The sequence below is a fragment of the Schistocerca serialis genome, chromosome 2 (genome assembly GCF_023864345.2).
Source record: "Schistocerca serialis cubense isolate TAMUIC-IGC-003099 chromosome 2, iqSchSeri2.2, whole genome shotgun sequence".
Classification (NCBI taxonomy): domain Eukaryota; kingdom Metazoa; phylum Arthropoda; class Insecta; order Orthoptera; family Acrididae; genus Schistocerca; species Schistocerca serialis.
The window spans coordinates 141,844,673-141,862,488 of NC_064639.1; the positions used below are offsets into that span (position 1 = coordinate 141,844,673).

The window sequence follows — 17,816 nt, forward strand, 5'->3', positions numbered from 1 at the left end:
TTTAGCTTTCTGAGCAGGGCCTTATGTGGGATGCAGTCAAATGCCTTACTAAGGTCACAGAGTACTAGTGCTATAGACTCTTTGTCTTCAAAACCCTGACTTATGTTTGTAACTAAGTACAGCTCTTGTTGTTGACCTGCCCTTCCGAAAGCCATGTGGCGCATCATAAAAGTAACTTAATAGTTGTTCTTCCATTATCGACTCCATCACCTTCGCTAGTCCTGGTATTATAGATATGGGCCTGTAGCTTGAGACTTCATGTGGACTGCCTTTTTTGTGAACAGGCACTGTGCGTGCTACTTTCAGGAAGTCTGGAAATTCCCCTGCATGGAGGCTTTTATTTATTACTACTGTTAATGGCTGTGCAATTTCACTGATTATAGTTTTTAACATAGTGCAGGACATGCCATAAACATCAGGCCTCCCTGTAGATATGTAGCTTCTTACAATTTTTATTATTTCTTTTTGATACACTCTTTTCCACATTACCATGCTGCATTTATTCTCAAATTTCACAACAGCTGCAGGATCTATTCCAAAGTTAGGAATTTCATCTACTGTGTTTTCCACTATTTTTATAAAATAGTCATGAAACTCATCTGGGCTACAAGAATTAAAGCAAGAGGTGGGACTTATCGCGTGCTTTACACGCCCTTAAAAATGAACAACGGTTAACTAACTGCCAAAAACTGGTAACTGATACATTTAAGAGCTGTCGTAATTAAACAATAATAACAATCTTTCGGTGTCAGTGCTAGCAAAGTCTACATGTGCTGTCACGACACTCGTTGCTGTGAAAGTTGTCATCGTCTTGACATTTGTAGCGACGCTAGCGCTCCCAACGTCGAAAAAGCCATTCGTCTTCTGTGTGCCATAAGGTTATTGTTTTTTAAAATTTCTTTTCTACTTAATTTACGAAATAATTATTCTGTTTTTGAATCGTAAGCATTAGTAAAAATCAAGAGATCTGAATAATCGTAAAATAAATGTAAACAGAGCCAAAACTTCTGGACGAAATGACGTAAGCTGAAATGTCTTCATGAAGAAATACTCTCTAAATAGCATATAATTGTAAATTATCGCACTAAAACCAATCCCTACAACTTTTAAATTACCTTTTTCGATCGTCCTATCCGGTTAACCAACACATTAAAATACCTATGACACTTTATCGCCGATTAACATGGAAGCCACGTCCACTAACCATTGAACAGAAAACCCATGATAGACTAGTTATTGAAACTACTAACCGACCGAACATGGGAACTGAACTGTTCTGCAAATGTTGCATGGACTTCTCTCTTCCCTCTTTTTATCTCACCCTACAGATCCTTGAACACCATGCACTCTGCCTAGCTTTTCGAATCCTCTTACCGTCCCCCACCCGCAACCTCCACTAACTTATAAAATCCCCCCCCCCTCTTCCTATTCTATCCTGAACACCTCCGACTATCCTACGTTACCCGTAAACTCGACACTACCCACCCCCTAGTTTTCTCGCTGCTCCTGGTAACCTGCCGATACTCTACCACCACATTCCTCCAACACAACAGCTCCACACTCTCCACATCCTCTTCCAACGAAACTCTAATCGCTTTCCCTTACCCGACCATGAAATGTATACCAGATCCAAAAGAATCCTCCCCACCTCCTCTCAATCAGGGCTCCCTTCCTCTTCACTCCTCTACACCCACATCCTAAGGACTGGTCCGGAACAGCAGCCCTTTCCCTCTCCCGAATTCCTCCTCCCAACATCCGCCAACACAAACTCCCTTTTACGCACTACCCCAACTGTTATGTTCCCGGATACTCCCTCTTCTGGCAGTCCAGGCCCTTTCCTCACTTCATTCATCTATGTCTCTATCTTAATCAGTCAAAACACAAGCTTGTTACTTTTTTAACTTTTGCAGCTGTCCCTCTGTCTTTTAACTTTTGTGAAACATTTACTTACCACTCCATCTGTGTCACTCGTTCAATTAATCATCTAAATCACCTTCTATATTTTAAATTATTCAACTGAATAAATGTCTTTTTCTAATGTAAACATTGATTTTACCAACCGCCGTGTCCAATTTTGTAATATGTTTTAAAATTTTTACTCTCATATGGCTGAAAATTCCCCCCCCCCCCTCCCCCCCAAAGCCTGTTTGTCATCTAACCAGTCAAATCTACCACAAATGCTAAGTGTGCCATCCTATTGGTATCGTCAACTTCCAGCACAGTTTTTGCTTTTGATATCATGAACGATTTGATTGCATTAATTATGCAATAAAATCTATTTAATATCTGGCCTCGACAGTGCCACCTTACTTCTGTAATCTGTACGATGTCGCCATACACAATATTCAGACTTCTGCTGCGATGATTCAGTCCCCTGGTTCCTACAAAATCAACAGTCTTCACAACGATTTCCACAACGTTACCCATTTTAAAGCTTTTCCGCACTAATTTTCTTAGTGTATTATAGAATGGTGTTGCATCAAATGAGAGTTTCCAAATTCTATTATTCCTATAAGCCGTTCTGTCATAGGTACCAGAGCCGAGGCATAGCCGGATCTCTAACTTCTACCAATTTGTAGTGATAAGAACTACCGCGAAAAAAGGTTCTTTATCACATATGAACAGAAATGACACGGAATTCCCATGTAGTAAAAACGAATTTCTTTATACGTCTCTGTCTCTAGTTTCGCAGTTGCAGCTGAAGCAGCCGTGAGGTAACAAATTATCGCGGATTGGCCTGTTATACGAGAGAGCCTCCGGTGCTTCAAGCATAGCACGGGCGAGTTTAAAACTGAAAATCTTCAACATTCGGAATTTTATGTAAATTTATTATTATTGTATTATTATTTTTCTTTTTTATCGATTTGTGATAGAGGCCACTTCTCGCGCGCCTTTGATTCTTGCTTTGAACTGCATGCGGCCCGCTAGCCGCGGGATGGACACCCCTGCTATGAAGGAAAAACAGAGCAGAACGTAATTTTATATGCGCACCGAAGCTCTTTTGTATATCCGAGTACCGTTCCAATTTTGAAACTAACAGATCAATAGACGAAATTAACGCTTTGTTGAAAACGGACGAGGTGGCGCAGTAGCCTTCTTACTCGGGATGTCAGCGGTCCAAATCCCCGTCTGATCAGCCAGATTTACGTTTATCGTGGCGTGGCTAAATCTCTTAAGGCTAATAAAGGGCTGCTTCCTTCGAAAGGCCATTGCGATCTTTCTTCCGCATCCTTCGACAATCCGAGCTACTGCTCTGTCTCTAATGACCTCATCGTCGACGAGAAGTTAAATAGTCTTCCTTCCTTTCTCTCACCGAAAACTGTAACCGGTATGTAAAAGAAATAAACTGACGATAAGGACAGTACATGAATGACCGATTGATAGTGTAACTTCTTATCTTTTGTTGTCATCCAGAACTACATTCCTTATTTAATGCCTTTTCCGGAGTCATGTCAGTAAATATTCTATATAATTCACTGGTCGTATTTTGAAACTGATCACTGCAAACTTCTATCTGTATATCAAAGTTAAACATCATATGCACCATTCTCGACATTATGTTAGGTTGGTGCATAAGTTCGTAGCGTTTTTGTTTAAAATGTCCAGTTGCTACGGGTTTATTTATCGATTGTCATTTTTTATTTGTAGTTCACTGTTGCTACTTGAGTTGAATGTTGTCATACTGTCATTTGGTGATTGTGAGTGGTGCTGTACACGCTAGAGCCGGCCGACGTGGCGCTACAGTCTGGAACCGCGCGACCGCTGCGGTCGCAGGTTCGAATCTTGCCCCGGGCATGGATGTGTGTGATGTCCTTAGGTTAGGTTAGGTTAGGTTTAAGTAGTTCTAAGTTCTAGGGGACTGATGACTACAGCAGTTAAGTCCCATAGTGCTCAGAGCCATTTGAACCATTTTTTTTTTTTTTTTGTACACGCTAGAAAATGGAGTGCCAAGTGGAGAAATCTGAACATTTCCGACATATTCTTCTGTTTGAGTTCAACGGAGGGTCAACAGCAGCGCAGGCAGCCAGAGACATGTGCGCCGCTAATAGGAATAATGTCATTGGATAGAGCAAGGCAATAAAATGATTTGCTCGTTTTAAGGAGGGTCATTTTGACACTAGTGACCCTTCACGTTCTACATCTACGTCTAAATTTATACTCCACAAGCCACCCAACGGTGCGTGGCAGAGGGCACTTTACGTGCTACTGTCATTACCTCCCTTTTCTGTTACAGTCGCGTATGGTTCGCGGGAAGAACGACTGTCTGAATGCCTCCGTGTGCACTCGAACCTCTCTAATTTTACATTCGTGATCTCCTCGGAAGGTATAAGTAGGGGGAAGCAATATATTCGATACCTCATCCAGAAACGCACCCTCTCGAAACCCGGACAGCAAGCTACACCGCGATGCAGAGCGCCTCTCTTGCAGAGTCTGCCACTTGAGTTTGCTAAACATCTCTGTAACGCTATCACGGTTAACAAATAACCCTGTGACGAAACGCGCCGCTCTTTTTTGGATCTGCTCTATCTCCTCCGTCAACCCGATCTGGTACGGATCCCACACTGATGAGCAATACTCAAGTATAGGTCGAACGAATGTTTTGTAAGCCACCTCCTTTGTTGATGGACTACATTTTCTAAGGACTCTACCAATGAATCTCAACCTCGTACCCGCCTTACCAACAATTAATTTTATATGATCATTCCACTTCAAATCTTTCCGCACGCATACTCCCAGATATTTTACAGAAGTAACTGCTACCAGTGTTTGTTCCGCTATCACATAATCATACAATAAAGGATCCTTCTTTCTATGTATTCGCAATACATTACATTTGTCTATGTTAAGGGTCAGTTGCCACTCCCTGCACCAAGTGCCCATCCGCTGCAGATCTTCCTGCATTTCGCTACAATTTTCTAATGGTGCAACTTCTCTGTATACCACAGCATCATCCGCGAAAAGCTGCATGGAACTTCCGACACTATCTACTAGGTCATTTATATATATTGTGAAAAGCAATGGTCCCATAACACTCCCTTGTGGCATGCCAGAGGTTACTTTAACGTCTGTAGACGTCTCTCCATTGATAACAACATGCTGTGTTCTGTCTGCTAAAAACTCTTCAATCCAGTCACACAGCTTGTCTGATATTCCGTAGGCTCTTACTTTGTTTATCAGGCGACAGTGCGGAACTGTATGGAACGCCTTCCGGAAGTCAAGGAAAATAGCATCTACCTGGGAGCCTGTATCTAATGTTTTCTGGGTCTCATGAACAAATAAAGCGAGTTGGGTCTCACACGATCGCTGTTTCCGGAATCCATGGTGATTCCTACAGAGTAGATTCTGGGTTTCCAAAAACGACATGATACGCGAGCAAAAAACATGTTCTAAAATTCTACAACAGATCGAAGTCAGAGATATAGGTCTATAGTTTTGCGCATCTGCTCGACGACCCTTCTTGAAGAGTGGGACTACCTGTGCTCATTTCCAATCATTTGGAACCTTCCGCTCCTCTAGAGACTTGCGGTACACGGCTGTTAGAAGGGGGGCAAGTTCTTTCGCGTACTTTGTGTAGAATCGAATTGGTATCCCGTCAGGTCCAGTGGACTTTCCTCTGTTGAGTGATTCCAGTTGCTTTTCTATTCCTTGGACACTTATTTCGATGTCAGCCATTTTTTCGTTTGTGTGAGGATTTAGAGAAGGAACTGCAGTACGGTCTTCCTCTGTGAAACAGCTTTGGAAAAAGGTGTTTAGTATTTCAGCTTTACGCGTGTCATCCTCTGTTTCAATGCCATCATCATCCCGGAGTGTCTGGATATGCTGTTTCGAGCCACTTACTGATTTAACGTAAGACCAGAACCTCCTAGGATTTTCTGTCAAGTCGGTACATAGAATTTTACTTTCGAATTCACTGAACGCTTCACGCATAGCCCTCCTTACGCCAACTTTGACATCAATTAGCTTCTGTTTGTCTGAGAGGTTTTGGCTGCGTTTACACTTGGAGTGAAGCTCTCTTTGCTTTCGCAGTAGTTTCCTAACTTTGTTGTTGAACCACGGTGGGTTTTTCCCGTCCCTCACAGTTTTACTCGGCACGTACCTGTCTAAAACGCATTTTACGATTGCCTTGAACTTTTTCCATAAACACTCAACATTGTCAGTGTTGGAACAGAAATTTTCGTTTTGATCTGTTAGGTAGTCTGATATCTGCCTTCTATTACTCTTGCAAAACAGATAAACCTTCCTCCCTTTTTTTTATATTCCTATTAACTTCCATATTCAGGGATGCTGCAACGGCTTTATGATCACTGATTCCCTGTTCTGCACTTACAGAGTCGAAAAGTTCGGGTCTGTTTGTTATCAGTACGTCCAAGATGTTATCTCCACGCGTCGGTTCTCTGTTTAATTGCTCGAGGTAATTTTCGGATAGTGCACTCAGTATAATGTCACTTGATGCTCTGTCCCTACCACCCGTCCTAAACATCCGAGTGTCCCAGTCTATATCTGGTAAATTGAAATCTCCACCTAAGACTATAACATGCTGAGAAAATTTATGTGAAATGTATTCCAAATTTGCTCTCAGTTGTTCTGCCACTGATGCTGCTGAGTCGGGAGGTCGGTAAAAGGAGCCAACTATTAACCCAGCTCGGGTGTTGAGTGTAACCTCCACCCATAATAATTCACAGGAACTACCCACTTCTACTTCACCACAGGATAAACTACTACTAACAGCGACAAACACGCCACCACCGGTTGCATGCAATCTATCCTTTCTAAACACCGTCTGTGCCTTTGTAAAAATTTCGGCAGAATTTATCCCTGGCTTCAACCAGCTTTCTGTACCTATAACGATTTCAGCTTCGGTGCTTTCTATCAGCGCTTGAAGTTCCGGTACTTTACCAATGCAGCTTCGACAGTTTACAATTACAATACCGATTGCTGCTTGGCCCCCGCATGTCCTGACTTTGCCCCGCACCCTTTGAGGCTGTTGCCCTTTCTGTACTTGCCCGAGGCCATCTAACCTAAAAAACCGCCCAGTCCACGCCACACAACCCCTGCTACCCGTGTAGCCGCTTGTTGCGTGTAGTGGACTCCTGACCTATCCAGCGGAACCCGAAATCCCACCACCCTATGGCGCAAGTCGAGGAATCTGCAGCCCACACGGTCGCAGAACCGTCTCAGCCTCTGATTCAGACCCTCCACTCGGCTCTGTACCAAAGGTCCGCAGTCAGTCCTGTTGACGATGCTGCGGATGGTGAGCTCTGCTTTCATCCCGCTAGCGAGACTGGCAGTCTTCACCAAATCAGATAGCCGCCGGAAGCCAGAGAGGATTTCCTCCGATCCATAGCGACACACATCATTGGTGCCGACATGAGCGACCACCTGCAGATGGGTGCACCCTGTACGCTTCATGGCATCCGGAAGGACCCTTTCCACATCTGGAATGACTCCCCCGGTATGCACACGGAGTCCACATTGGTGAAGACCTTCAAGGTTTGATGAAGATCGTTCAAACGAATTAATCCACAATGCTCCACGACGATTTACTCGAGAACTGTTAAATGTGATGAACTGTGGCTGTTACACCATCGTGCGACATTCGCATGCAATGGCAAAGGTTCAAAAAATTGGTGTATGGGTACTGAATGCGCTAAGGCAAAATCACAGAAATCAGTGGGTGGCCATTTATTCATCTCTGCTTGCTCATTATCAGTTGGTTCCTGAACAGCACCGACCATTTCTATCCTGTGTCGTTACTGGTGATGATAAATAATGTGTTTATGCTAACACAATGAAAATCAAAAGGAGGGAATGTTCGAATCCAAACAAAGCAGAAACTCCCCGCACAAAGACCTTTGCGCATCCACAAAAGATAATGTCACGTATCTGGTGGAACAGTGGCGGTGTGGTGTGCTGTGAATTGATTCCCCGAGGTGAATCCATCACTGCTGACATTAACTGACAACAACAGAGACGTCTTGCAGATGCAACCCGAGAACAACGACTAGAAAGGTTGCGTGAAGTGATGCTACTCCGCAATAACGCTCTCCTGCATTCTGCTAGACAGATAAAAAACACTGTCTGCATTGGGAAATTATGCACCCACCTCATTCACTTGATCTTGCGCCCTCAGATTTCCACCTTTCTCCCTCTCCGTCAAACGACCTTTAAGAACTTCCTTTCCGGCTGAATATGGATTCCGACCAAGGATCGACGAGTTCTTCGCCTGAAAACCACGTGATTTCTGCAGTTGCGGGATCGAAAAGTTACCCCAGCGTTGGAAGACTAGTAAATAGTGTAGGAAAATATATTACTGATTATTAAAGTCTCTGTTACGTTATCTGTTGTGTTGATGAAACTTCTGGAAAGACGCTACGAACTTATACACCTACCTAATATATGCTTCCCATGAGCTCTCACATGCAACTCCTTCGCGCCATGGGCTCTCAGGCAAAACTGTTCTATAAAGCATATCTGTCTAATTTGTCAATACGATAAAGATAATAAATGTAAATGAATATTTAAGAGAAAAACTGATTTACAAAATACATTGATTGAATTATTAAAGTAATTTTCAATATTTATTGCTTCTCTCTAAAAGGTATGTTTGTAGTTTTTCTGTATGAAAAAACCAAGAAGCACCCATAATGGCAGGAAGAAACTAAAGGAAACTTTAGGGGTTGAGAAGCCACTTGATGCTATTTTATTGATTACAAAATCGAGTTAAATTTACAAAGAACTTGGCTGTATGACTCAGCTTATCAGTATGTTGCACCCCCTGTGGCCTGGAAGCATGCTCTGATTCGGTTGGGAAGGATGTCACAAAGCTGTCGTATCTTCTCCTAAGGCAAGATGACCCCAATCCTTAGCCCTTGATACCCATCATACTGTCACTAGGGTGGAGTTGACGTCCTATCAGATCCCACGAATGTTCTGTCTGGGACAGATGTGGTGATTTCACTTGTCACGGGAGTACCTCAGCATCATGCACACAGTTCCTAGTGAGACGCATCGTGTGTGGACAAGCATTGTCCTGTTGAAAAATGTCACCACGATACTTTCGCTTCAGAGTTGACACGTAAGGACGCAGGACATCGGTGACGTATCGCTGCGTCGTCCCTCAATCACCACCATCAATTAACCGATGTCATGCCCGATGGCTTCCACACCGTAACGTCAGGAGTAAAGCCCCTAATTGTTTTTGCGCCCTAAAACAAAACAAAACAGGAGTAAAGCCGTGGTGCCTCTCCAAAACATAGGAAGAACGGTTTTTCTCCTCACGTCATCCAGCCTTCCAGTGTAGTGCAGAACAGCGATGTAGCGCTGAACACAATGCGACGCCATGAATCATAGTCCATGCTTTCCGATTACGGCACCACAATACGAAACCACTTGTGCTGTGGTGTTAACAGCAGTCTATTCATGGGACGGTAACTGAATAGTCGGGTTGCTGTTAGTCACCCAGCTATGGTGTGGGATGACGCAAAATTTTGCAGGGGCTCAATTACTTGTTCTCTGATGGCAGACAGAGATATCAAGGTGCTTGGGAGAGAATACGGCGATCCTCCGTTGTGGTGGTCAGCTGTGGTCAACCGGAACCTTGACGACAAGTATGTCTACCCTCAAGATACGATGCAGACTACACCAGACCACTGCCACATCTGAATGTCCCACAAATCTGGATGTTGCAAGGTTCAGCCTTCCAGCGAAATGGAGACACACAAACAGGTCTCATTCAAACTCTGCCTGTTGCTGATAACGCTTTCTCATACTAGTATACGGCTTCTCTGTTACCTTCACAGTAATCACTCAACAGCTGATGGAGTTCATGCCCCTTATATACCCTAGCAGGACTATATAGGCACGACACTAATGCACTCTAGCATCTGCTCTACCTGTCATAGGGAATTACTAACTCTAATCACTTACATAACCGCCGATGGTGTGCACGTCTACAGAGTCACCTTGGCATACGACCAATTCCTTTGGGTGCTTCACTTTTTGGTCAGATAGCCATTCCGAAGTTTTGTGCAGTAATTCCAAATGCTCTAATTAAAAACTTAAGATTTCAAAATAATGTAGTTCATTTAGTTAAAAACTATTTGAATAGAAATATGGAAAAGTAACCATTGGTTCAACATCTGTTTTATCGAAAAATTGAGTTCAATTGATAGAGCGACACACGTATGTGAAATCTCCTAAACAGAGCGAAACAATTATTGAATGGTTATAAATAAAATGCAACTACTCACGGAGATCAAGCGTGGGCAATAATTATTGTATGACAGTGAAACTTGGTAGATAAGCTAATTCGCTAATGCAGAACCGATTTACGCTGGAAAAGGTTTACTTCCAGTTTTTGCAACGAGGCGCAAATCTGGCGCTGTACACTGTTTCTGTCATTGTATGACATCTACACTGTCATTCTGACAAGCCATAACATGACTGAACGGTGTGGCTATCTTGAAACTGTTTTATGTGAACGGCAGGAATTGCAGTGTTGCATTGAGAGAGTACCGCTGACTTAAAGGTCTTGGGAGAGGCCAGATCTCATTAAATGATTTAAATAAGACGACAAAGAGATTAGAAAACTCGGACGATCTTGGTGTGGCATCCGGAAGGGGATGGCGTCCTATCCTAGAAGAAGCCATGCTGCGCCCTGGGTAGCGCAAATGCTCGTGAAGTGTCATGAGAATTGTCCATCCAGTGGTCGACAGTACGGAAAGTTTTGCGGTCAAGTTTACACTCCTACCCGCACAAGAACCAGACGGTGCAGCAACTGATACCACACGATCCGCAGCAACGTTCTGAATTTTCTATTCGGCGAAATGAAATGATTGTATGCCTCTGATGGCTTGGGGTTCCCACTTACAGATGATCGACCGTAGAGTTGCAAGTTTTATCAGTTGACAACACGTTGGGTGACTTGCATGTCGATAATGAAGGTTCAAAATGGTTCAAATGGCTCTGAGCACTATGGGACTTAACATCTGAGGTCATCAGTCCCCTAGAACTTAGAACTACTTAAACCTAACTAATGTAAGGGCATCACACACATCCATGCCCGAGCCAGGATTCGAACCTGCGACCTTAGCGGTCGCGCGGTTCCAGACTGAAGCAACTAGAACCGCTCGACCACTCCGGCCGGCCGATAATGATGAAATGATGATAACAACACAGTACCCAGTTCCCTAGTGAAGAAACTGTCCGACCCAGCTGGGAATCGAACCCGGGCCTGCTGCATGGCAGTCAGACGCACTCAGCTAAGGAGGCGGACTGCTATTCGGTTTCTGGCAAGGCGCGAAGTGGCCAGGCTATATTCTACGGAGTGACGAGGCACGTTTCATACTACAGGGTGCAGTGAACACACAGAACTGGCACGTATGGGTACTGTTAAGCCGCGTGTTGTGCACGAAGTACTGTTGTACTCGCAGTATGTCACTATGTGGTGTGAATTCATCAGCAATTTTATTCTCGATCTGTTCTTCTTTGAAGAGAATACATACGGACGGCCTGTCACGTGTACCGTGACGTCTGTACACTATCGAGACTTCTTTGTACAGCATGTGACTCCTGCTTTGGAAGAGCGCAGTGTGTGATAACCACTTTTTGCATGCAAGATGGGGTCACTCGCCCAGTGAAAGATCTGCTTACTGTAATGTTACACGAACGTGTTATCTCCAGAGGTAGTGTAGGTGCATATCCTACATGATCTCCTGATGTGTAACCATCTGACTTTTGCCTCTGGGGATATCTAATTGAACGCGTTCACCAGGGAAACGTTCGGTTCCCGCCTAAACTGAAGACCAATATACAGGAATACGTTGCTGAGATTCCATCAGAGTTTCTGCAAGCAGCTGCTGAGTTTGTCGTTTTACAGATGCAGCAGCTCGTCGACATACTGACAAATTGTGTAAGCGTCGATTAATAATAAAAGCTACATTATGCCTTTCTCTTGTGTTTGACCTTTCCGGTCCTAATTCATTACATATGGAAACGTCTCTATACGTCTTTAATACATTCACAGCGCCAGTCTCAAGTCTGGTGTTCAAAATTGGAGCCTTTTTCCCCAGCGTGAATCGGTTCCACACTAACGCATTAGCATGTCTAACAATTTTCGCTGACATATGATAATTAAAGCCCACACTGGACCTCTCTGAGCACCTACACTTTAATAATAACCACCCTGTATATTGCACTGACAGATATTTGTGATAACATTCCATTCGTTACCAATGTTTATTTTTTACTCTTCGGAAAAACGTACATTGAAAAATTTGTAATACTTTTTTCAATTATTTTGTGTACCAAGGTACACATAAATTTTCGTCTTGTCTTCACGTTCAGCTTCATGATAAAACCTGACTCAAAATCCTTTTTTGCAGTTCCAGGAGAACCAGCTGACATCAAAGCGCTTGTTATGGATTCACAAACGATCCTGATTTCATGGAGGCCACCAAAATATCCCAATGGAAGACTGACAAAGTACAAAGTCTACATTAGATCGCTCGATGGATTTGGTTTGGTATGTCATGTTAAAAATATTTGTTCTTGGCTATAGTAATTATATAAGTAATAGTAATTACGTGAACTCTCTCTCTCTCTCTCTCTCTCTCTCTCTCTCTCTCTCTCTCTCTCTTTCTCTTTCCCTCTCTCTCTCTCTCTCGCTCACACACACACACACACACACACACACACACACACACACACAGAGAGAGGGGGGGGGGGAGGGGGGAGAGAGAGAGAGGGAGGGAGGGAGAGAGAGAGAGAGAGAGAGAGAGAGAGAGAGTTGGGAGGGAGGCGCGGTGGAGCGTGGGGGTGGGGCGTTGGAGGCAGGCAAGAGGGAGACATACCTGTAGCTAAAAACGATGGATGTAATTTTCTGATACCATATTAGATGTAAGGAAATATTCCGTCATCAACATGTTGGACACCTAGTGATGCATTTTACGACTGCATCAGCGTCCTCTTCTTATCCAGCTACTGTTCTATTACAGAAAAGACACGCTGGAGGTGTCACCCTATGTTTTACCCTACGCCAAGCCATATCATATAATGAATCTTTCACTGACTGGGAATTGCTTCAGGTTATTGCCTCATCTCACGATTGGTCTCCAGGCCGTGATGAAATTCACAATCAGATGATCCAGCACCTGAATGTTACTCAGTGACTACATCTACTCATGGCCTTCAATCATATTTGGTTCGAAGATGGCGAGATAGTATTCCCTTCACAATCCTTAAGTCAGGTAAGAACCCAACGTGTGTCGACAGTTACCGACTGCTTGACCCCACCAACGTGCTTTGCAAACTGCTTGAACGGATGGTTGCCCAGAGGGCAATCGTATTTTTTTGCAAGTCTCAAAAATCCTCGCCAGCCGCGGTGGTCTAGCGGTTCTAGGCGCTCAGTCCGGAACCGCGCGTCTGCTACGGTCGCTGGTTCGAATCCTGCCTCGGGCATGGATGTGTGTGATGTCCTTATGTTAGTTAGGTTTAAGTAGTTCTAAGTTCTAGGGGACTGATGACCTCAGATGTTAAGTCCCATAGTGCTCAGAGCCATTTGAACCAAAAATCCTCGAGAAAATCGACTTTGAAGTTTTCCTAGCATCTTTAATCCCCTAAAGCAAAGTAGTTTTTCTAAACAGTCTGCGCGGCGATGTGGCAGAATGCTTTCACGTATTGTGCAGGGCCAGGTTTCAGCTGCCGGCTCTGGCGAAATTTTAAACAAAAGCGCATGTTTTAGAAGGATTTCTGTGAAGCGTAAAATACGTAAAGATGAAAAGGAAATTAATTTGTAATCTTTCTTTATAATTAAGCAATCTTTATTAACTACCTTTTATAAAAGATGAGTAATTAAGAATTATTATTTGCATTCAAAACTGGATTTTTTTGTGTGATATGTAATTAAAAACACGAAGACCAGCGATTCAGCGATTACCAGTCTCGAACGCTATCGATTTTTTCAATCTTAATGTATCTAACGCTTCACTGGTATTCTCGTAGAAGATGCACCTATGTTTAAAAATTTGGATCCAGTGGGAATGGAACCGACGCCCCCAGGTTAGCAAGCGAGCAGGCTACAGGAGAACCACGGTGACTATCAAAGAACGACCTTATTTTCGTATACTAAAGACTCTCGGATAACTTCAAAGTAGATTTTCTCGAGAATTTTTGATAATAATTGCATTGAACTGCCTTGGCGAACTGATATTTGAGTTCTGAACTTCATGTGAGATAAATTTAAAATGTAAGTGTCCCCACCTGGCAAGAGTTTCACGAATGTTTATACGAAAATGACGGTACAGAACATGGACCGCGACCTTCAGTTGCTAAGGACATTCTTGCTAACTGATGAGGTTCGCAGAATAAAGTGCATTATAGCAGGTTCCATTGTGGAGAGTATTGCTTCTGTGTTATTTCTGAAACAGCACAATTTGAACTGGTAATATGTCTAGCCATGTCATTTCCTGACACTTTAGCGCAACAAAGCCTATTAAAATGCTCATTTTGGAGACATCTATAATGTGGTGTATCATTCAAACAGTATCTTTGGGTAATACCCAGGTATAAATACGAAAACCACCAAATACGGCATCTTTCCTTCTAAACACTTAAAGCAACATGGCAGCCGCTCGGTTTGCTTCTGTCAGGCAGTCGTAGGATAGGACCTGTGAGGTCGTGGGAACATCACTGTTTCTTCAGCGCGAGCTCATAAACGCCACAGACTGGACACAGACGAAAACGTTAAACGTGTCAAGTTCAGACTGGCAAACACAAGAAACATTAAGCATGCAGCGAAGCTGATGTGCCGTATTTGATCATTTTCGTAATTATATTGGTTGTTTAGTAAATTAGAACCACGAGCTTTTTATTATTATTATTATTATTATTATTACTGATACAGTAGGTGCTTCAGATTTTATGTTCCTTCTGCACGTGTACGATGTTTCGAACAGTTTCATCAGATGGTAGAGCCGTTGTGAACAATCAAATTGGAGAGTTCACAAGACAGTCGTTAAAAGCAGTGTGCTGTAATTGAATTCACGGCTGCGGAAAAAGACGCTCTGTTAATATCCATAAACGTTTGCGTGGAGTGTATGGTAATAATTCAGTTGATAGGACTACTGTTTTGCGATGAGCAAAGAGAATTAAGGGTTCAGGAAGTGCAGAAACTAAGCTCCATAATCGGTCACATCCAGGATGTCCTGTCACAATCACAGCTGCCGACATTATGAAACGCGCGGACGCCGTCCTTCGTGCAGACCGGCGCATCACAACTCGATGGTTGGCTCTGCTGCTATTGGTGAGCGTCGGAACTATGTGTGCTATGACAGACTCTTGGATATTCAAAGGTGTGATCCATGTGGGTTCTATGGCTGCTCACAATATGCCATAAGATTCAAAGAAAAGCCATTCCGTCTTAACTGTTGGGGCTGTTTTAGGCCAGTGGAGAAGATTTTCTGTCACGCAGAGCTACACATCACAATTGGGTGCGGCACGTTGAGCCAGGAACCAAAAGGCAGTCACTTGAGTGGCGCCATCTATAACCACGAAAAAAATAAAAGCAAGAAATTGAAGGTAGCTTCCTCTGCTGACGGTCATGATTAGAGTCATTTGGGATAATCATGGTGCCATTCTCACGGATGTGTTGATGTTAATTCAGTGGCGCACTCTTACCTGAAGACTCTGAGCAAACGCAGGAACGATTACCGACTTCTTCGGTATGACAAGAATTCAAAATAAATATTCCTCCAACATGACAATGCACGCCAATACACGTCCACCTATAAACGCTTCGCTAAACTGGGTTGGACATTGTTGCCTCATCCACCCTATAGCACAGAACTGGCGCCCTTGGGCTTTCGTCTGTACGGGCAACTTTGATGTGAAACCGCCATTCAAATAGTGAAGATCTGGCTAAGAGTATAGGACAACAGCTTTTACCAACGGGGAAGACACACTCGTACACAACGCTGGCGTAAGGCTATAGAACGTGATGGTGACTATGTAGAAATATACAGGGTGGAGCAGAGGAAACGCATGTTTTTTAAATCGCTAGTACGCGGGGACGAGAGAGGGTATTGGCCTTGAATGAATGTTGGCAGACTTTTTGTGGTGTCTTGGTGTTGAAAGGATTGGCCGTTAGGCACAGGCCTAACGTTGCCCAGGGTACGACCGATCGTTGTCATGATCTTCGGGGAGGCTCCTTTCGTGTTTGTTCTTGAAATGAAAATCCCCAAGACTTGGCCGAAGGCAAATATAGTAGCTATACCAAAACCTGGAAAAAAAACCACAGACCCTAAAAATTTTCGGCCTATCTCCCTGCTTTGTCAGCTCTATAAAGTCTTAGAAAGAATGATCCTTAACCGCATCTCAGAACATGTAGACAAGAATATAATTAAAGAGCAAGCAGGATTCCGCCCAGGAAGGTCATGCTGCGGACAAATCCTCAACCTTACACAGTACATAGAAAATGGATACGAGCGGAAACAAATTACAGGTGCAGCCTTTATCGACCTTACAGCAGCTTACGACACCATAAACCACAGTAAGTTAATATCAAAAATATATAACACTACAAAAGACTACCGACTGGCGCAATTCATCCAGTGCCTGCTGCAGAATAGACGGTATTTTGTCACGCTGCAGTCGAAGAAGAGCCTATGGCGGACCCATAAAAACGGCCTACCTCAAGGTAGCGTCCTCGCCCCATTGCTGTATAATATTTATACCAATGACCAACCGATCAGCATGGACGCTCGCTCCTTCATCTATGCAGACGATACAGTCGTTGCCACCCAGGGAAAAACCTTTGAAGAGGTAGAAAGTAAATTAACTTTAGCGATTGAAAAGCTGGGTGACTATTATGATAATAACCACCTCAAGCCAAACCCAGCAAAAACCCAGGTCTGTGCTTTTCACCTACGTAATAAGGAAGCAAGGAGGAAACTCAACATAAGCTGGAAGAGACAACATCTATCTGACTGCGACACACCAAAATATCTTGGGATTAAACTTGACCGTGCTCTCCCCTACAAGGAACACTGTTTGGCCACAAAGATGAAAGTGAGTGCCAGGAACAACATCATCCGCAAGCTAGCAAATCGCAGATGGGGAGCGCAACCTACAGTTCTCCGCACTCGGCACCCGTTTGGAAAAATTCCACCCACGCTGAACAAGTAAATATAGCATTGAATGAGACTGGGCGCATCGTGACAGGATGCCTCCGCCCAACTCCCACAAAGCAGCTGTACCACCTCATGGGCATAGCCCCGCCAGACATCAGAAGAAGGACTGCCGCAGAAATCGAGAAACATAAACAGGAGACAGATCCCAGACATGTTCGGATACAATCTTCAACCTCGCCGACTTAAATCAAGGAAGAGTTTCCTACGAACAACTGAAGCAACTCTTTTATCGCCTAGAGCACGACGAGAAGAGCTGTGGTACAATGTGGACCCAGGAAGACCAGGGAATAGCCCCAGGGAAGAACCCACAGCTGCCTCTGAACTCCCATATACGACCTGGAAAGCCCTGAATAGACTACGAACAGGCGTATCAAGATGCAGAGCAAACTTGGAAAAATGGGGCTACATCAGTGCAGACGAGCCCTGCGAGTGTGGAGAACAGCAAGACCCACAACACCTACTGGTCTGCAGGAAACTAAACAACCCGTGTTCGACTCAAGACCTTTTTGAAGCAAATGACAAGGCTATTCAAGCTGCAGTGTATTGGGCTTCACGTGGGATATGAAAATCGCTCTGTTTCGCATCCTTAGCGCTTATCATTATATGTTACATACTTTTCTATATTATTGT

General features: G+C 43.7%; 1 protein-coding gene across 1 annotated transcript in view; it reads left to right on the forward strand.

Moving 5' to 3' along the window:
- Positions 1–12,559, forward strand: part of LOC126455790 (Down syndrome cell adhesion molecule-like protein 1 homolog) — a 64,273-nt gene extending 51,714 nt beyond the window's left edge. The window contains exon 6 of the mRNA XM_050091552.1: positions 12,384–12,559. Within this exon, the coding sequence (XP_049947509.1) occupies positions 12,384–12,559 (176 nt within the window). The remainder of the gene's footprint in view (positions 1–12,383) is intronic.
- Positions 12,560–17,816: the final 5,257 nt, after the last annotated feature.